The following is a 21,936-nucleotide window of genomic DNA, read 5'->3' as shown; positions in this document are numbered from 1 at the left end:
AAGCATAACAAATCCTCCATTTGTCTGTATTTCTGTAGTCTACCTTGGAGACAGGTATTCAGGTCCCGTTGTATCCCCTGCCAGGGCACCAGAGCGAGTCTGCAGCTGAGCGTGCAATGGTGAGAGGGAGGAACTAAGGACAACCCCAGAAGGGTGTCCACTCTTAACCTAAGCACTGCTTCTTCAAAGGAAATGAGTGTGGGTTGCCCTGAGGTAAGATGAGGGACCTTGAGTTTGGGCTGCTCTGGTGACAGGCCCTGCTGTGGAAGAGGTCACACCAGCCAGCATAGTCAAATGACAAAGGGATGAAAGTCACAAATCAGTCCCCTCAGCTACACAAGCACATTGCTGGAGCCATCAGCTGGGTGGGTTATGGCACAACTGGGACTCTCCACTGGGAGTTCTGGGTCTAATGAAGTCTTACGTTTGAGTTGGTGGAGTCTAGAGACCTCACAATGACTCAGACCTTACCAACAGTTTTAACCAGATGGATCTGCGACGGTCATCCTGGACTGCCAGCTTCCCACGACTGGGCGCATCCCTGAGGGATTCTCTAGACCGGTAGTTTCCAGCCTGTGGACTGTCACCCTTTGGAGGTTGAACATATCAGATATTTATATTACAATTCAACAGCTGGGGGTCCACAACATGAGCTGTACTGAAGGGTCTCAGCACTAGGAAGGTTGAGAGCCGCTGCTCTAGACTGACAAGGTAGAATGGCCCACACCATAAGTATAAGGAGCACCATCCCATGGGCTGGGTCCACAGTGAGCAGAAGAGAAAGTGAGCTGAGCCCTGCGTCATTTCTCTGCTTCCAGACCGCTGGTGCCATTTGACCAGCTGCCTGTACTGCCAGCTCCATGCCATCTGCTGTGACAGACCTGTGCCCTTAAACCGTGAGCCAAACAAACCTTCCTTCTGTCATTCTGTCTGATATTCTGCCATGATCAGAAAACTGCGTGCCCAGTGAAGGAGTTAGCGGTAGCCCACGATGGTTCTCTATGTGCCCAGTGAAGGAGTTAGCGGTAGCCCACGATGGTTCTCTATGTGCCCAGTGAAGGAGTTAGCGGTAGCCCACGATGGTTCTCTATGTGCCCAGTGAAGGAGTTAGCGGTAGCCCTCAATGGTTTTCTACGTGTCCAGTAAAGGAGCTAGCAGTAGCCCACAAAGGTTCTGATTCTTGGTCTGTGTGGTATTTACGTTTCTGTTACGGTGATAAAAATACCCTGACAAAGGCAACTTGGCAGGGAACGGGGTTATCTTGGCTTACAGTCCCTCCAGGCAGGGAAGGCTTGACTGCAGGACTGAGGCTGGCCTAGCAGCCGGAAAGCAGAAAGATCACATTTCATCTGCACTCAAGAAGGCCAGCCTACAAAGTCTCGAACCCCAGCCCTAATGACTTTCATCCACCAGCAAGGCTCTGCCTCCTAAAGGATCCACAGTCTTCCCAAACAGCACCACCAGCTGGGGACCAAGTGTTCAAACACATGAACCTGTGGGGAACGTTTCCTATTCAAACCACAACCATCAGCAATGTTCCAGCTCCCGGCAATCGTGCAGCTGGTCAGCCAGTCTGCAGAGCCTCAGCGGGTGCAGCTTTCTCAGGGACCGTAGGCTCACAGTACATTAGCGGACTTCATTCTCTGCATACAAAGGACTTTTCTGGAAACTAGGCAGGTGTGGTGTGGGAGAATTATCTGTATTCTGTCAATCATATTTTAATAAAACGCTGATTGGCCAGGCAGGCAGTATAGGCAGGAAAGCCAGACAGGAAGTAGGGGTGGAGCAAAGAGACTGGGAATATTCTGGAAGCAGAACCTCCCTTGCCACTCCTGCTCAGACCACTGAAGAGGCAGCATGTAACTTGCCAAGCTGAGAAAGGTACGGAGCCATTATGGCTAACATAGATGAGAATAATGGGTTAATATAAGTTATAAGAGTTAACAAGAAGCCTGACCTAATGGGCCAATCAGTTTATAACCTTATGGAGTCCTGTATGTAGTTTCTCTTTGGGATTTGCCGGCTGTTGGGGTACCGGGCGGGACAGATACCCCCAACAAGGCGGCCCCTCATGTTACACAGGTGTGTATGTTTAACATGTTATTCATCTCCAAACATACCAAGAGCTAAGGAGCAGCCGTTATCACTCAACATGAGCCTTCACAGGAAGGTTCCATCCACTTCTCAAAGACTAAAGCAAAGGCTGGGGCCAGACTGGAGGTGGAACAGAACGCCCAGGGGTGCCTGGGTGGCTAAGCACTGGCCTTGGAGACAGCATAAGGAGAGAAGGGGCCTGGGCCAGGCCTCCACATAGCTGATCCTCTCAGGTCCTTCCTGGTGAGAGCTCAGGGTTCTGAGAGAGCATCTGGTCCCCATTTTCCACCTTTTGTCGTCTGAATAATGAAGAGCTTCAAAAAAACAAAAACAACCAAACAAAACAAAACAAAACAAAACTACTGTGGCTCCAGGTTTCCGTGACGCAGAGACAGTTTGTTCACGCCGAGGACAAGACACCTGCCACACAGGATGAAAACCTGGGTTTGGATCCCCCGAGCCCACATGAAAGCCAGGACAGAGCCCCTGCCTGTCACCCCAGCACTCTGTTGGTGAGACAGGAGGCTGAGGCAGGGGAATCGCCAGAAGCTTACTGGGCCAGCTGGCCCAGCCTTCACAGTGGCAAACAGCAAGGTGGGAAGTGGGCCCAACGCCAGAGACTGTTGCCCAACCTCCATGCATGCATTTGCACACCCATGAAAGCGCAGGTTTAAATACACAAAGACTTTTTAAAGAGTGAAGCAAAGCAAATGGTCTGTTCAATAAAAGTGAAGAAAACAAACCCGTGCGGACAACGGAATCTTCCAGGCAAGGTACAGAGACAGGCAGAAGCTATGGGAGGAAGGGGACTCCAAATGCCCAGCAAAGCCCAGTCACGGGGAAGAGCTCATGAAGTTGAGAAGAGCTGCCTGTGTGCACTTGGCTATTTGCGGGTAACTGAGACGTGTAAGAGAAGAAACTGGTTTCAGCTCACGGTTCAGTGCCCAGGTAGACAAGTACTCCCACTGCCTGCCAGTCCTGGGTTTACGTATCTGCAAATGTCTGTGGGGAGGGGGGCTGTGTTTCATTCTTTACTAAAAGCGTTCATCTAGATCCTTGCTCTCTGGGGTCTCACCTCTTAAGTGTTTGGGATGCTGGGGGTTTTACAATAAAACGCGCAGGAAGACATCACAAGTCTAAGTGATCTCCTGACATTCATCCAGAAGTCAGAGCAGTGGACCCCAAGACTGATAGCACACTTCACCCGTGAAGGGTAAGGCTTAGCCTTGTTTCATGGTATGTGGAGGAGTTATTAAATGCCTACATAAAGTTTTATTACTGTTTTAATCCCATTAATAACCATCTTCACTTTAATGCCGTGCTTGCTGAATCCTGCAGCAATGAGCTGTGGTAACTGCCGCCCGCGTGAGAATTGTTTTCCCTCTAAGGATATAAAAGAGGCGGCACCAGAGAGCTCTGCAGCGCTGACTCCATCAGAGGAGAGAGACAGATGCTGCTGGCCGCTTTTTTTGTGAGTCTAACCTGCTTGCTTCCACATTTTCCATCTTAGTTCCCCCGAACATGGCAGCCTCGACAGAAGGGAATAAAAGGGAATGTGCCTGCACATCAGAAAAGCTCTTACACACAAACGATTTACATCTTAATAGCCCGCTTCCCTCCCATTAACTTCTCCCCTGCTCTTCAGTAAACAAGTGCAAGCCGAAGTCTGCACCTCACAGCTCCAGAGCTCTGAAGCCAAAGGCCAGCCTTTCCGCTAGTCAGAGGGCAGTGCGTCCCCAGGCCCAGAGCTGACCTCCATGTCCTCCCGCCTCCAGCCTGTTGAACATGAAGTAGCTGCCTGGGGACTTCCAGTAGAAGTTGGGACCTCACTTCTGCGACATTGCTCTTGTGACAGGAACTCCCAGGGGATCTGAGATGTCCAGGAAAGCCCCATGCAGACTGATTGCCATCCTACCCGAGAAGCTGTGAGCTTTAGTGTTCACAGGGGTGTGGGAGGCTGAAACTGATGTTCTGCATACACCAAAGGAAAAATTCAAACAACAACAACAACAACAAAGGAAAAAAAAACACAACCACAAGACACAACAGGGCCCAGCCTTCTGGAGCCACTCAAGCCTGACCCCACATCCTACCCCATAGCACAGGCAGATGTGAGCCTGCAGACGCCCCTGTGCGCACAGGCAGACGTGAGCCTGTCCCCCCGTATGCACAGGCAGATGTGAGCCTGTACCCGCTGTGTGCACAAGCAGATGTGAGCCTGTACCCGCTGTGCACACAAGCAGATGTGAGCCTGTCCCCCTGTGTGCACAGGCAGATGTGAGCCTGCCCCCCTGTGCTCCGCCAGTCACCTGCCCACTGCCTCTCTCAGGACAGGAGCCGCAGGGAAGATCACTGATGCCCACGCCCACAAGAATGCAGGGGGGGGGGTGGGGAAGAGAGAGTCAGGGTCGGTAAATGTTCTCAAAATGAGACACATGACACATGGAACAAACATTTGAACAATGTGAAGCTACACACATGTTCACGTGGATGAGATGCAGGATGACCCAGGTGAAGGCGCAGCCATCAGCCCGACAACCTGGTTCAATCCCCAGCACCTCCGTGGCAGGAGGAAGGAACCAATCAGCTCCTGCAGGTTGCCCTCTGACCTCCACGCGAATGAACCAACACATACACAGGGATAAGGTAGAAAGGAAACATTACAATGAAACCAATTATTCTACACACTAAAAAAGAAAAAAAATCCCAATCAGTAAAAAATAAAAGTAACAGGCAGACATTTCACCCTTTGCTTTCAGTCCCAGAAGGGACTCTTCTGCTTCCCTCCGCTGGTCTGAGCGGCACCAGCAGCAGGCTTTTCAGAGAGGCCTTGCAATGATATGCGGCCACACAAGGAGCACACAGATCGAAGGGACCTTTAAATTTGGTCTTGGTGGTCCTGGCACTGTTCACAAACTGCCCATGCTTTTCTCTGCATGCATGAGCTGCTGCCAGGACCCGGTTGCCCAGCCAGCTCAACACTGACCACTGCCTTCCCCCTGGCCAGTGAGACCAGAGCTACGTGGGTCGCTTCCCCATGGTTACTTTTCCCAGTTGTGGTAAAACATCCAGAAATCAGAACCTGAGATCTCAGCAGAATTTAAATGCATACTTCAGAGGCATCAGGTACACAGAGGAGGTCCTAACCACCACACCCACTTCTAGAACTGTCTCCCTGGCCTCTGCAGATCCCCACGCAATCTCAGTTTGTCTCCTGAGATTTGGGAATGCAGGCCTGAGCCACCACACGGACTCTGACAGAAATGCTCTGAAGGTTCAGCTGTAGAGCTACTGTCCTCCCTTTAATGACCAGTACTTCACGGTGTGTATGATGTTTGTGTCTTTGGTCTCTTTGTATCTGGAAAGACAAGAATGTCCTCCCCTTGTGGTTCCGTGGACAACATTGGAACAGACTTTATTATCATTATTATTCATCATCTCTCAGTTCTCCCCCCCACCCCCGCCCGTGTGCCCCCACTACTGCTGGGGATAGAACTGTTGACAGAGGTTTCTGTCCCGCCTGGTCCCTCAGCCGTTCAGTCCCAAAGAAACACACAGAGGCCTACATTAATTATAAATGGGTTGACCTATTAGCTCAGGCTTCTTATTAATTCTTACATCTTAAATTAGCCCATTATTCTTGTTTATGTTAGTCACATGGCTTGGCACCTCTTATCAGCGAGGCAGTCTCATCTTGTTTCCTGTGTGTCTGGGTGATGACTGCAGACTGACTCTCCTCTTCCCAGAATTCTCTTGTCTGGTCACCCCACCTCTACTTCCTGCCTGGTCAGGTGGCCTACATTTCTTGCCTAGCTACTGGCCAATCAGCATTTTATTAAAACAATACAAGTGACAGGGTACAAGATCATTGTCCCACAGCATAGAACCAGGTTTGTTTCTTTTTTAACTTTCTTTTTATTCTTTTTGTCTTTCACATCACACATCTCGACCCCATTCATTTCCCATTCCTGCATATCCACCCTCGGCCCTTGCAACCCCTGCCCCATTGTAACACGAGGGGCCGGCTTGTTGGGGTTTCTGTCTCGCCCAGTACCCCACAACCGGCAAACCCCAAAGAAAATAACACAGAGTCTACATTAGGTTATAAACTGATTGGCCCATTAGGTCAGGCTACTTATTAGCTCTTATAACTTATCTTAACCCATTATTCTAATCGATGTTAGCCTTACATGGCTCCGTACCTTTCTCAGCTGGGCAAGTTACATGCTGCCTCTTCGGTGATCTGCGCAGGAGTGCCAGAGGAACCTCCCTGCTTCCCAGAATTCTCCTGTTCTCATTGCATCACCTCTACTTCCTGTCTGGTTTTCCCGCCTATACTGCCTGCCTGGCCAATCAGCGTATTATTAAAATATGATTGACAGAATACAGACAACTCTCCTGCATCACCCCATAAAACAAAATAAAATTTAAGAGAATAAAAAAAGAAAATCTCATCATGGAAGCCATGTGACACAGTGAGTCACACAGTAAACCCTTTCATCCATATATCTTTACTTGCAAGTGTTCATGCAAAGAGTCACTGGTCTGGTTTGAGGCCTCTGCTTTCTGTTACACTGTCAATGTTGGGCCCTTACGGAGACTCTGTGTCGTGGAGATCCTGCAGCTTTGGGCCTACAGGATGGCTCCTTCACGTGCTTCAGCAGAAGAACCAGGTTCTTGTGTAAGCACAGCAAAAATTCTACCAGCAAACTCCACGCTCAGCCTTTGGCTTTCTGAGGCCGTTTGGGACCCTCCTCTGGAGTCTCCAGAGTGCTGGAATTACAAGCTTATACCACTGCACCCCAACTTGCTTTCAGACCTTTGCTTTTACTACTGGACTAGAACTGCCAAATCTGTGTCTGATGTTAAGAGGAGCCACACACGGGGCCTGAGGCATCTTCTGTCCTGCTGTCAAGCCCAAGGCTTCCCTCTCCCCGCATCCTCACCACCTGTTATTAATTCCCGACAGTCACATTTGCCACTGCAGTATGTGAGGGGTGTGGATGCTGGGCTGCTACTCATGAGGCTTTGTTACTTGTGCATCCTCTTTGGAGGAAATATCTATTCAAATCTACTTATTTGTGAATTAGGCTGTACGTTTCCCCATCATTGAGTTGAGGATGTTCTTTATATATTATGGATATTAGTTTCTCTTCAAACACTTGGTTTGCAGACATTTATTCCTCTGCTGAAATAGAATGATACCTTCTTTCCTCTTCCACTGACAAGTGCAAGGGAGTCTAAGACCCTGGAAAATGATGGACCATAAAGCACAGCAGCAGATACAGTGAAGCAGAAAGTCACCCCCGGAGCAGGAGTGCTAACTAAATTACCATTAAATGAACGAACACGACCGCAGCATCTGTCGGGCTAGTCCACCGGAAGTGCGGCTCATCTTCTCCACAAGCTGTGATGAAGACAGAGTCCTCTGTGCAGAAATTCAGTCCAGTAGTGAGAAAGGAGTCCGTGGTTCTGCATCCTGGGCCTCACCTCTATCAGTGCCTTTACACGTAGTCCCAGATCTGCCTGATGAAGCCTTTCCTCTTAAATTATCACCTCCTAATGGAACTATCCTTATGTTCAGAATCCTGCAGTCACTCGCTTTGAAATGAGTCATTTTCCACTTATCAACAACAGGGCTCCATGCACTGGCTGCTCCCTGAGGGCTGGTGAAGGCTCACCCAACTAGGACTGGAGATGACACTGTCTCCCGAGTCACTCAGCTGCGGCTTCCCTTCCCGCCTCCTCGTGATCTTCACGTGGTCAGATGTCAAACTTACAGGCTCACTGGCTTTTACTACTTACCTTTAAATAGTTATGCTAATTTCAGTGATTATGCATAAAAATTTACATATATTATCATTTAACTTTCAAAACAAACCCTGGGAAGTGGCGCCTTTATCTCTAGAGGATGAGACTCTGGAGCATCTCATGGATAAAGCTACAGATATCAGATTCAAACCAACTTCACCTGCCAGACCATGCTGTCTTCTCGCATGTGCATGTGAGCATCTCACATGTTTCCTCAACTCGTGGATACATGCCATCTCTGAGGGAAGACAGCTTCAAATGATGGGCCTTTCGGTAGCTCCTGGGAACCCACCAAAGGCACACCTGCTTGGGATCTCCCACCCCGTGATCCCATTCTGTTAAGGATTTCCCTTGCCAATTCTCATGTTTCAGAATCTATTACAGGCCAGGTACCATGGGACATCCCTTTGATCTCAGCACTCAGGAGGCAAAGGCAAATGGATCTCTCTGAGTTCAAGGCCAGTCTCATCTACATAGTGAGTTCACTGAGTTCCAGGACAGCCAGAGCTGTACAGCGAGACCTTGTCTCAAATTTTAAAAAAAGAATGGAAGAGGAAAGAGGAAGCTTGTTAAATGTCCTTTACTGAAAAACTTTTGGGTGGCTGGCAAAATAGCTTTGCTATTTAGATCACTGGGGACCCAAAGAACCTGGCTGAACCCTGAGGAAGTGGGCTTTGGTAGGAAGCCACTCAAATGTCATCAAGTAATAAAGAAGAGAGCACAGTTTGTTGATTGACAGGTTGCTGTTGCCACTTCAAAATAAACAGACAGAATGAAAGAGGGAGATGCGACCACTGTCCCCAAACACGGATGGGCAGGTAACCTTCCAGCCAGCCGGGTAATAAAACTGATAAAACTTGGAGAGAAGGGTCAATTAGAGGAACATGGCAGATGTTATCAACCATGATGGTCTTCAAGCTTCAAAATGCACGACATCTTACACATAGTAGGTGCTCGACAACTGTACCCAGTAGGGAGGAGGTGCGTCACAGCTGAGGAGGGTAGCGCGGGGGGGGGGGGGGGATGCACACCTGCACACACCAAGTGGGCGGACTGCACAGAATATGAGAACATCTCACCAGTGTTAGAGGTGAGGTATTGGCTGGGAGATAAAGGGTTACCATTATCCAAACGCTACCTCTCTTCTCCAACTGTCTCCTTCCTTCTTTCAAAACTCATTCCATTGAACAGGTTTTCATAGCGATGCCTGGGACAGACCCTGGAAACAAGCCAATGGCCAAACAAGCACCTCAGAGCAGAGCAGAGGTGAACAGCAGGTGCCACAAGTCCCCAGATGGCTCTTCCTGCCATCTAGTCTCCCTTGAACTGCAGAGTACCCAGGGACTGAGTACGAAATGGAGACCAAGTGGGAAGTCCTTCAGCCTGGGAGGAGGAAGGGCTGAGACCACAACAAAGAGTCCCTGAAAATAACAGGTGAGAGGCAGGGACACAGGTAGGGATGGGTTTGGGGGTGGCAGGAGCCACAGTTGATCTTGTCCACTCTGCCTGTGGGCACTGCCTCGCATGCAGTGCCTGGCACATGCACCACGCCCACGGCTCTTCAGCCTGTTTCCATGCCAACAGGGTTCCAGAAAGGCTGGTCCAGGAAATGTCAGGCTCCCTCTCAGAGGGAGGTATGAATGCTCCTTGGGGAGCCTGGTCAGTTTATGGAAAAGTGATTGTTTCTATTGGGTTCTCTATGTGCCGGCCCTTTGCAGTGGTTCACGCCCATCAAACGGCTTAACCCTCCAGGTGGTGGGTTTGTTGTCACTGTGTCCATTGCAGAGGTGAGAAAACAGAGGCGCAGACACTAAGTAGACAGTGATGGTAGCAGGGCTGAGATGTGAATGCGAGCAGTCTTCACACCAGCCCTTGCTGCTCGGCCAGTTCACTGCCAGAGAGCCTGGACACAGTATCTGTGCTTGCACGCAGCTGTGGAGACACTCTGCTCTCTCAGAGTGTGCTGCTTCTGCACAGGTCTAAGGAGAACTGTCCCAGTCTGGATGATTAAATGTTTAATGCATCTGCATAGTGAAGACTTCTAGAAACTTCCAGAGAACACATTTTAGAACACTAAAGGATTTTCTCAGATTTCACTAACCACCAAAGAACAACCTTACCTGCCCTTGGAGACCAGTTGGAAAACAACTACAGCTGTCTACTATAGCGCCGCCACCAGGTTAAACACGTGCATAACAGTTACTCGCTACAGTAGGGCCTGGAGATGGCTCAGTGGCTAGAGCCATGTTTTGCTCTTTCGGGGAACCTGAGTTCAGCTCCCAGTACCCACACTAGGCAGTTCACAATCACCTTTAACTTCAGCTCCAGGGGAGTCGGTGCCTCTGACATACAAAGGCACCTGTACTTATGTGTACATACCAACAGACAGACAGATGAACATGCACGTAATTAAAAATAAAACAATTTTTTAAAATTAGACTAAACCAGGTCTGGTGGCCAGTCTGAAATCCCAGAACTAAAGAGACTGAGGCAGGAGGATTGCTGCAGGCTAGAGGCCAGCCAAAGCCACCTGGCAAAGGCTGTTTGTGTCCCCCAACCCCCAAGTGAGCTTATTATGTCTCCTGATAACAGGTCTGCTAGCCTGGGACTCACTATGCAGCTGATTCTCCCGCCTTCACCTCCTAAGTGCTGGGGTGACAGGCACATGCCACACACACAGCTTTGGATGCTATCCTAAAGGAGGATAAGAAGGTTGTCACGTGTGTGGTTTCTTTATTCTTACAAACACAAACACTCTTGCAGTGATTTTCTGGTCTCTTGAGTAAACACTGATTTAGAAAGATTAATATAAACCTGACCAAAAATAAAACATCAGTGTTTTGATTTCTAGTACTCCATGAACCATCGAAGACAAAGGATTTCTCTGGACGACTCTTCGGAGGTACTCTGCTTTGGTGCACTGCGCCGTGTCGTGTAGACCCATTGCCCTCACAGCTCTGCTGGGAAAGCAAGGTGGCATTCAGCTCCATTATAGAAATGTCACGGCACAGGGAGGAGCAAAGCCAGCTCCAAAATGTTAATATGCTGATATTTCTCAAATATAAGCAAACAGTCCTACTTTGTTTTTATAATAATCCTCCCCCGAAATGTTTCATTTAAAAATGAAAATGTTTAAAGAAAAAAAAAACACAGCAAAACCACTGAGTTACACATTAGCATTCAAATCCAGCAGCAGCTGCACACCTGGAATCCCAGGCCATGGGTGGGGAGGTGGAGGTGTCAGGAGCTCAAGTTCATTCTTAGCTATCAGAGTACTTCCGGTGACAGCACTGCTGGGGCATTGGGGTCAGATGGTCCCCAAACCCCCAGGCCCTGGTCCCATGACACTGACAGACACACATCCTGCCCCCATAGAGCATCTGGACCATGTGACACTGACACCCGCCACCCCACTCCCTGCTCCTGCAGAGCACTTGGACCCCAGGACGCTGATGTCCGCCCACCCCCTGCAGACAGAGCATCTGGACCCCAGGACACTGATGTCTGCCCATCCCCTGCAGACAGAGCATCTGGACCCCAGGACACTGACATCCGCCCACCCCCTGCAGACAGAGCATCTGGACCCCAGGACACTGACACCCGCCCACCCCCTGCAGAGTATCTGGACCACAGGACACTGATGCCCCCCACCCCCTGCCCCTGCAGAGCATCTGGACTTCTGGTCTTCCTTCTGGGTCACCTTCACCACCTGCAGACTGGGCAGCAAGAAGACTCAAAGCCCAGGCCAGAGGCCACAACCCACCCATTCTGATTTAAGAGCATTTCCTCATGGGGCTTAAAGCTGATCCTCTCTGTCCTCTGTAGGTTCCTCTGCCTGGAACATTATCTGAAGCTGCCTCACTCTGGAAATGACCCACGCTGAACAGATGAAGCTGCTCCTACAGACAGGGTAAGGTACTGCCATGGTAAGAGACTGATGTAGCTATTTCCCACGCCACACGACCTTGGCTGATATTTCTCACTGGAGTGTGATGCATATTTTTCTTAGGATAGGAAAGGATACTAGAAACACTTGAGCACAGAAGCAGAGATGTATCACCTGGAAGTGAAATCTCGCCACTGTGACCGATAATCTGAGTCAACATCTAAGACTTACCTGTAAGGCCAACTCTGACAGCTGCCTCTGAGGACCGGCCCAATAGCTGTACATGGTTAGAGCACTGACTGCTCTTCCAGAGGGCCCAGGTTCAAGTCCCAACTTACCCTGCTTATAAAGCAGCTGCATGTTTGAGCCTTTGTATGCAACCAGATTGTTGAGCAATGCTATCACACTCTGTATGGTATTACCCAGAATGCTCTCCTGATGCTCCTGCAATAGACCAGACAGAAATACCATTATAGCCTCCTCAAGACAACCACCTCTCTCTGTCATTCTCCAAACAAGGCTGAAAGATTCCCTGTCTGTTCTGCCACGTAGCAGGTCCAGAGGGAAGGCCCTTTCCCCCAATCCCAGGAGGCACTGGGACCTGTGGTCAGCCTCTGTGCTTTAGGTGGGTAGCACTTGAGAGACCAGACATCAAGTGTATGGAGCTTAAGGACACATGTGTGACAGCAAGCTTGAGACCATGACATGAAAACATCCCATGAGATGAGTGTTCCTGTCACTTTCCACTCAAACCATGTAATGTGTGCAGCCATGTAGGATGTGATGGCCCTATCCCTGCTAGAGTCCAATGTGCTGCTAGAGTCCAATGTGCTGTGTGGAGTTCTTGGGGGGACTGATTTCCTCACATGGGAGGATAGCCCAGGGCCTGGAGTGTCTGGAGATAAGGCCATCTTTTCTTATTTTATTTATCTGTTTGGTTGGTTGGTTGGTTTTGGTTTTTCAAGATAGGCTTCTCTGTAGGTTCCTTTGCCTGGCACTTTATCTGAAGCTGCCTCAGCCTGTAGACCAGGCTGGACTTGAACTCACAGAGATCTGCCATTCCTTCCTTAAAAACTAAAACCATCGATTGTTACAAGGAACTGCTTATTCGTCCCAGCAGCCCAGAACCAAAATAATCACACAGAAACTGTATTAATTAAATCACTGCTTGGCCCATTAGCTCCTAGCTTTTTATTGGTTAACTTGTACATCTTAATTTAACCCATTTTTATTAATCTGTGTCTCACCTAGGTCATAGCTTACCGGCAAAGTTTCAGTATGTCTATCTCTGGTGGCAGATACATGGCGTCCCCTGATTCCGCCCTCTTCCTCCCAGAATTCCATTTAGTTTTCCCCACCTAGCTCTGTTCCCCTATAGCTCTGCTATAGGCCCAAAGCAGTTCCTTTATTCATTAACCAATCAAAGCAACACATAGACAGAAGGGCCTCCCACAACAATCAACTATAGTTAAAGTTATTACATCTCACATAACTCAGTGGAAAAGACAATTGTTAAGTCCAGGACTGATGTGAAGTGGGGGATGAACACACTAAGATTGGAATCACGCACACTCACTGAGCACAGATGCTTCTAGAATCCTTGTTTCCTTACTACAGCTTCAGCTCTAGGCACATGCTAGAAGCAGCAGGCATGCCGGAGGAGGAGGCACCAGGCAGGGCTGCCCCCGCCCCTGCCCCCACCCCACCTCCACCCCCACATCCCTTCCCACGGCCCCCATCCACATGTCCCTTCCCCCCTCTCTTTTTAAGCATGAATCATATTTTAGGAGTTACTGACAGTCTGTTTTGTGACAGGCAGTGCTCTGGGAACCAGGGAGAGACAGGGCCCCTCATCCTCACAGACACGGACCTGGGACAGCAGCATGGTCAGTAAATCATGGCAGGTGTCAGGAAGAAAAGGGACACCGAGGAAAGTGCCAGGAGGGCAGCCCTGGGGCTGCGCCTGCTTTAAACAGGGTGGCAGCTTGAATGAGGGCCACTGAGAGGCAAAAGTGGATGGAAAGGCGTTCCGTTATAAAAGCCGAAGCATCTTCAAATTCCCAGTTATCATTTGAAATAAACTTCCTGTTGGGTAGGAGCCTGCAAGCAAGCTCCCTCTGAGCTACACCGGCCACATCTCCACTCCCTCCATTAACACCTTACAGGCCCACACCAACATTACCAAAACAGATAATAACTAAGTAACGGCTTTGTTAAAATATTACCAGGTGCCATTAGTGTTTTTTCAACCCCAGGATTCCGTCTGTGATGCATTTAGAATGATTTTAGTTTTTGCAGCAAATATTCAGGGTACCCCAAGTGTCCCTGGCTTGTATCAGGAAATAAAGATGGGGACACACACATGATGAAATGACACCAACATCACCTATTCTACCCCACACCCCACACATGCTTCTTGTGCTGCTATTTAGTGTTCATTTCCAGGAGGCCCAGTAGGGCAGGCACAGACTTGGTGAGACTTTGCCAACAGAACTTTATAACCTGTTTCTCTGACTCCTCCACTTGGGCATCTACACCTTGGCCCAACTCGGTGACTTTGAGTTTTCCTAGGAACCATCTACAAGCCCAAGTTTTGAAACCCGTTGCTCTCCGGCCCCACAGAGTACCCTCTTCCGCCTCTGGAGTCCTCTCACAACCCCGCCCCCTGTCCTTTCACGGTGGCCAGACTCAGGAAAGCCTTGTCCGGAAGCCTCCGTTCCATTTAATGACCCAGGTTGTGCTCTGAGCTCTGAGTCCCAGGTCCACGGTACATTGGCATTTCCCTGCTCATTCCTGACTGGGCATGACTGTGACCAATCCCTGGCCAATTAACTGCACTTGCTCGATGCTTTAAGGGTCAGTGAGGCTGTCATTCATCCCCCTCACCTGTCTGTGACTTCCAGCTGATGGGGATCAGAGAAAAAAACAAAACAAAACATGGGCAGAGAAGCCAGGAGCTCCTGGGGAGACATATGGCTTCCCGAGCTTACAGAGCACAGAGGGTGCCTGTGACTGGGAGAGGCCCTCTGGGCTGACCCCTCCCATAGCATAGAGGTTCGGTGGCACCATCTCTGTCTGAGACACAAGACAAGCTGTGGGTTTTCCAAGGACCATGTCTAACACTGATGTTGGAGGCAGACATTCACAAAGCGCCCCTGGGGATGTCCAAGCCTAGTGTTTCCCCGACACCAGCTTAAGCTAATGAATGTGGAGGTGGCTGCATGCACCAACTTCCATCCTATTACGCTCACGATCAGTTGTGAAGAAAAGGTGATTAATAAGAGCCAAGACGACACAGCACGCCGTTCCTGAGAGTAACTAATGATACACAGCAAAGCCGCTCTGTGGAAGAAAATTGGGCCAATCAACCTTTGATTTGGGTCCTTTTTGAAAATGACACAGCCACTCCCTGTTCACAGGTCAATCCCGATGGAGATGCATCTATCCATACACAAGTGCTCGTGATGGGATGTACCTTTTTAATCTCGTTTTTATTATTTTTAAAGCCATTGTCTCAGTATCAGGCCAGGAGGTCACAGCAGCACTCAGCTTCTGGCCTCCACGCTGGGATTCCAGGCAGGAGGGATCTGCAGGCTGGGCTGAATCTCTCTGAAACTTGCGATCCTGCAGAGACCAGCAGTGGAGGCTTTCCGGAGCTGTGGACCAGTGCTGCTTCCGGCCAAAGCCCTTCCACCAACGCAGCAGCCAGAGTGAGCTCCCAGCCAGGAGGCGCCAGTAACACAGCAGAGTGAAGGCCTCTGCCAGCCACGATGCTCCATCCACAGATCTGTGGCTCGGAGAAAACACCCCGGTAGCACACGCTCTCGCCAACGTGGGGGCTGGGGAAGGTACTGCGCATCAGATGCGAGACAGCACTTGGTGTGCAGTATAAAGGGGAGATGCCCAGCTCCATGGCCCTCTGCAGACAGTCCCTTTCTGTCCTCAACTCCATGGCCCTCTGCAGACAGTCCCTTTCTGTCCTCAACTCCATGGCCCTTTGCAGACAGTCCCTTTCTGTCCTCAACTCCATGGCCCTTTGCAGACAGTCCCTTTCTGTCCTCAACTCCATGGCCCTTTGCAGACAGTCCCTTTCTGTCCTCAACTCTGTGGTCCTTTGCAGACAGTCAGTCCCTTTCTGTCCTCAACGTTGTTCAACACTGTTTTCACCTTCTTTATTTCCAAGTCACCACTGACCCTGAACCTCACATATCATAAAGTGAGGACTTTATAATAACTGTGTTCTAGAATTATTTTTGCTTGCTTTTTCAACTATAGGTAACAAGCTTCTATATGGCGCAGGAGAGCAGAGTTAGCAGACTGTCCCTCTGCTCACAAGGAAACTCGAGAGCAGCTGAGGACCAGCTCATGACTTCCCTGGGAAACACAAAGCCACCACGAGGCCACAGCGAAGCCCGAGTGTGGGTTAAGCCCACCCCACTATCATTTATCAAGTTGAGTTACTTGGCCTTTTAGATTTAATAAGGTTTGTTCTTGTTCATTAATCTCTTGAAGTCAGTGCAGAAGATCATCTGGGGAAGAGGACATGGCAGTACGTGGGCACCTTGGGCACCTCAGCGGCACTGCTGCCAGGAGACAAGGTCCCAGGAACTGGGGCAGACTGGGAAGAGCTGGAGGAGGGGGTGGGTCCGGTCAGGGCCCAAGTCACCATAGGTTGCTCCTCAGGGTTAGCCCTTGCCCTTCTCCAAATGTGTGCCTAAGTTCCAGGGTGAGCGGACAGTAACAGGATGCAGGGTAGACCATTTTTACCCCTCCTGACCCCCGCCCCGTAACTGTGGTTCCTTAGACAAAGAGGGAGCCTACAGCACTGTGCTCTCCTTACACCGAGGTGAGCAGGGAAGGAAGGGACAGGCAAGCACACAGTCAGTCTTGGAGCATGGTGGGGGCCGGGCAGCCTCAGGACGGAAAATAGCACCACAGGAGAGCCATGGCCTACCAACCATGGCATACCCAGCAAGGGTCTCATCTTGATATCTCATCTCACCCTTACAAAAGCCGATGGGGGCAGCGGTGACCAAAGGGGAGAATGACCAGGACCGAGCACGACCTGCCATGCTCCACGGCAGCAAAGCTGGAGCTCAGTCTGGGCTGGCAGTGGCCGTGCCCCCGTGCATGCAGCCTTGAGACATGCAACATCAAGACAGGTTATAGAAGTCAGATCAGCAAGTGTTTGGGGTGAGCCACGTGCCCACACCTGCAGACCTGTCAGGTTATCTGAAAGGAGGAAAGACGTGGTGACGTGGTCACTCATACCTGTAATCCAAGATCTTAGAAGGCAGAAGAATCACCCAGAGTTCAAAGGTCAGTCTGGGCTACAGATGAAACCCTGTATCAAAAATAAACAAACCCAAAGCAATCTGGATTTGAGGTACGGGAGGGAAGGCACCCAGGACTACTGATTAGGGCCACACAGGGCCACGTGCCCTCTCTCCCTTTGTACTACAATGTTCCTAGCCTCCACTGCCACCACCAAGATCTTCGGGATTCCAAAGAGCCCTTGGCATCGATTCTTAAACTCTAAGAATACTTGTAATTCTTAGCAGTACAGTACAGAAAGAATAAACACATCACCCAAAACAATAACATGCAGGCTAGAGCTACTGCTAAGAGTCACGTGTTCAGACACTGGTGTTGGCATGAGCTAATGGATATGTCAAGAGAGAAGTGGCAAGCCCAGTGCAGCTGGAGGCAAACGTCCCCCTCTCTCCACAGCCATCTGTGTGCCTGACGCCACAGGGTGGGGGCATTTAGTAAAAAGAACACTGAGGGTGCTAACGGGACACAGCACTTAGATAATTAGAACCAAAGCAGCAAAACTCAGCGTTGGCGTCACAGATGAAACGCCACAGAAACACGCAGCGTCAGCTAAGGAAAGAGGAGGGCACTCAACGTGAAGCATGCATCTCTCCCGAGGAGCCTCAGAGCTCAGAGGAAGGCTCTCGACTGTCAAGGGCACAGCGAGGAAGCACCAGGAACAGGTGTCAGCCTTGCTGAAGCTGCTCCACAGCAGGCTTGCGTTGCACCTCCTCATGGTGTCTGAGTCACTGAAGGACTTCAGGTGTCTCCATTAAGAAGTCCGGTGAGTCCGTGGCCACGTGTCCACAAGGAAAGCACAGACACAGGTTAAGGGTTTACTTGGGAAGCGGGGGGATCACAACATAACAGCACCCAGTCTTTACAAAGGGGAGACGCGCCTGACACAGACGGGCAGACGCAGAAGACGCTGTGTTAAGTGTAGTGAGCTGGACACAGAAAGGAAAATGCCACACATGTGATGATCGTCTCCACTGTTAACCTGGCTGGACCTCGAGCCACTGAGGACATGCCCTCTCAGGGTGTTTCCCTAACACTCAGGAGGGAAAACCCACCTGAATGTGCAGGCAGCTCCATTCATGGGTGGGGTCCCAGGCCGAGTAAAAGGGGGACAGCAGAAAACCAGCTGAGAACTCCATTCCTCTGCTTGCTGACCACAAGCGCAACACGACCAGACACCCCATACCCTGCCCCCATGCCCTCCTGCCCCATGGACTGTCCCCTCAAACTGTGAGCCAAAACAAATCCTCCCCATCCAGAAGCTGCTCCTATCAGGCACCTAAGCAGAAAGGAACACACAGTGTGAGCCAGAATTTAACAGAAAGCAAGAAATGAAAGCTCGCACACCACCTAGGCAGAGTGATTAAGAGCGCCAACCCCAGGAACACAGCTCTGACTCAGACAACATGCAGTCTGTGCAATGCATGTCTAATGACATGGGATACTGGTGTACTACCCATACTTCTACGCCGGGTCCAAAGTGAGGCTCCAGGACACAACACCCACCGCTTGTTTCCCTTTGCAAACATTCTGGCTTCTGGTCAGACCCCTGAAATCTGAAGCCTGGACCTCTGAAGGCGGCCTTCACAGCAATGACAAATATACTCAAGGACAAGAAACACTTGGCATTCAGCAGGTGGCTTTTCAAAAGGTCTGTTTGCCCACCGCTTCGGCTCTATGGACTCCCACCCTCCACCTTCCTTGTTTCTTCCACACTGGGCCCAGTGTCCCTCTCTCCATCCGTCCATCACCTGCCCTCCTGCCATGGGACTCCTAAAACAATAAAGGCCCTGTCTCCAGCCCCACAGCTTCTATCATCAAACGGACAAGCTGGGGTGAAGCATTAATGTCTACAGGAACCCCAAAGTCCTGTAGATCTGTTTGTGTCCAGAGCCCTTGTGGGACTTAAAACCCCAAGAAGATGGCAGGCTGGGGTGTCAGCTGGTAGAAGCAAGACATTGCTCTTATGTCTTCAATCCCAGGGACCGTTTTCCTGAAGAACTGGAAGTTATTCTGTGACTCAGAGTCACACACCAATCCCTGGAGACGGCAGTAGGAAGGAGGCAAAGCCCAGTGAGACTCAGAGGTCAGCTGGTTTAAAATCATCTCAGTTGTTCACCTCATGAATAGAGGCAAGGGACTCCTGGGAAGAGAGGAAAGGGTTTGGGGCTCCTCGTGGGGCTGTCCGCAGTGTGACGGCAGAGGCTTGCATACCTGCCTTGGCAGCTGCTGTGCCAGTGAGGAAGTAGCTGAACAGCTCCTCTGCTAACGAGGTCAGAGCTTGGGGTGCTGAGTGGGTTCAGACACGGGCTGGGCAAGGGTTAAGGGGTACCCAGATCTGGGCTTTCCTCTCATCTGGAGCCAAGGTGCATGGTGCCAGCGCCCTGAGAATCTGTGGATGTCAGATGAGCAGGCATCATCCCCACTTCTGATTACAGATGAGGAAGGAAATGAACACAGAGGCCCTCGAGCAACAACAAGTACCAATTACCACGAGTGAAGCACTCTACCTGGCAGAGCAGGAAGGCGGGAATCAACTGATACTGTTGCCAAGTCATGACTGGCTCACCCTAGAATTCCAGCCTGGTTCCAAGGTGGTGGCAGTGCTGAGGTGGCCTTTCCGGCAGGTTAACTGTGTCACTTGGCTCCCAGCCTGGCACATTCATGTCATTTGGAGTTCTAGCAGCAAGCTTCCATGGCCCTGGCTCCTGATGGGTTTGCCGCAAGGCGCATGATGGACCATGGCCAAGACTGCTCAGGCAGGGAACGCTGGCGACAGAGCCGACAGGAAGCTGCCAGGCCCAGTGTCCCTGGGGATGGAAGGTGTCTCGGGTATTTATCTTCCTGGAGTGCTGACAGACCAACTTGGCCCGCGATGTGCTGAGCTAAAGACCAGTCTGAAGCAGAGAGGATGAACCAGAAATATGCTGGTCTGTACATGGCTCCCTTACCTTCTCCCCTCACCCCATAACTACCTAAGAACAAAGAGGGGCTGGGAGATGGCTCACTGGGTTAAGTGCCTGTTGCACAAACATGAGGAACAGATTTTAATGCCCCAAACCCACATAGAGATGCTGGGTGTGAGGCACCCACTTGTAAACCCAGTGATGGGGAGGCAGAACTTGGTGAGTCCCAAGACAGTGAGAGACTATGCCTCAAAGAATAAGGTGCACAGCAACTAAAGAACAATGCTCAATATTGACATGTGGCCTTCACAAGCACACACGTGTACCCTTATCCATACAAGCACGCACATGTGTGCATATATATGCACAATTATAATAAAATCATGATAAAGTCTTCACAAAGTAATGTCAAAGGGAATTACTAAGTTCTTACATTACTTTCTTGGGTCAAGCCAGGTGAGGAGCCAGGGCTTTGAGACATCAGTGGGAACCGCTCGACTCTTCAGCATCTATTCTGGGATGAGTTCCCATTGTGGGCGGGGCCACATGCTGAGATCCACAGCCTATCTCCATGCCCATCTTGTCGCAACCCTGCTTCCGCATCAAAGCGCTGGTCCAGCCTTGGGAAGCTCTTTGATCTCAGGAGTGAGGAGGACAGGAAGGGACAGCTTTGGTGATTCTGCATTTCCAACCACTGTGCCCCCAAACCTGAGACTCAGCTTTAACAGCACAGCAAGATCCCGATTAAACTTCCTCCATTCAGGTCACAGAGAAAACCAGAAATCAAAACGAGAGTCTAGAAGAATGTGAGGAAGGGGGAGCAGGATGTAGAAAGGCCAGGAAGGGAGAAGAGAGCAAGGGCTGGGGGATCAGATGGTCCAGGAGGAGGCCCAAGGCAACATGGTAGCCATGTACCTCCTACCGTGGCTGACTGCTGGGCCACCCCACGGTGAGACAGATAGGGAAAAGTCTCTTGCCCCTGAGTCTCAGCCTTGCTTGGCATCTGCTTAGCATTGCCTATGCCGCTCCACAGAGCGAGAGAGAAGGAAAGTGTGGTCTCTGACCCCTTCACGTGCAGACACTGTTTGACAGGAATTTTAACCTCTCGTGTTCTTTCTGCTGAAGAATTTGTAATGTCGGGATGATCCCCCATTACAGGGCTGAGGTGTAGTTCCCCCCTGGACTGGGGCTGCTGTGGCTACGCAGGCATCAACACGACCTGCATGCTGGCACCAGGCCAGAAACCCAGAAGCCCTCTGTGGCCCAAACAGCACATGTGGACAAGGCCGCTGTGAAAACAGTCGCTCTCACGACTGGTGACACACGTCCGTAATTCCAGCCCTGGAGAAGGGGAGACAGGAGGACTGTGGTAAGTTCCGGGCCAGCCTCTGTTCTGTAGAGTCAGCCTGTTCTAAAATAAATAAATCTAAGAAATCTTCTTAAAGAAAAGCATTTTAAGAATATGTCTTGATGACTTCTCTTGATTGATGGACCACATGTAACCGTATTTGCCAAAAATGCTTTCTTACTACCATACCATTCCCATCCCTGCCATGAGGGGAGACCACAGAGTCACCGCAGTGTCACCAGAGTCACCACAGAGTCACCGCAGTGTCACCACAGAGTCACCACAGAGTCACCGCAGTGTCACCAGAGTCACCACAGAGTCACCACAGAGTCACCGCAGAGTCACCAGAGTCACCACAGTGTTACCACAGAGTCACCGCAGAGTCACCGCAGAGTCACCACAGAGTCACCACAGAGTCACCGCAGAGTCACCAGAGTCACCACAGTGTTACCACAGAGTCACCGCAGAGTCACCACAGAGTCACCACAGTGTCACCGCAGAGTCACCAGAGTCACCACAGTGTTACCACAGAGTCACCGCAGAGTCACCACAGAGTCACC

The 21,936-nt window shown here is 50.4% G+C and overlaps 1 protein-coding gene across 5 annotated transcripts in view; it reads right to left on the bottom strand.

The window, feature by feature from the left end:
• Ulk4 (unc-51 like kinase 4) overlaps positions 1–21,936 on the bottom strand; it is a 296,222-nt gene that overhangs the window by 131,006 nt on the left and 143,280 nt on the right. For 4 of the 5 annotated variants that reach the window (XM_087905136.1, XM_087905134.1, XM_087905135.1 and 1 more), the window contains one exon: positions 12,130–12,235. In XM_087905136.1, coding sequence (XP_087761262.1) covers positions 12,130–12,235 — 106 coding nt within the window. Of the gene's footprint in view, positions 1–6,081; positions 10,863–12,129; positions 12,236–21,936 lie in introns of those variants that run through there. The other variant, XM_087905137.1, reaches the window with a different exon arrangement.

This window comes from Myodes glareolus, chromosome 4 (genome assembly GCF_982192425.1).
Source record: "Myodes glareolus chromosome 4, mMyoGla1.1, whole genome shotgun sequence".
In the NCBI taxonomy this organism is placed as follows: Eukaryota; Metazoa; Chordata; class Mammalia; order Rodentia; family Cricetidae; genus Myodes; species Myodes glareolus.
The sequence above is the reverse complement of the archived record's forward strand: the minus strand, read 5'-3'. Positions and strand labels throughout refer to the sequence as shown.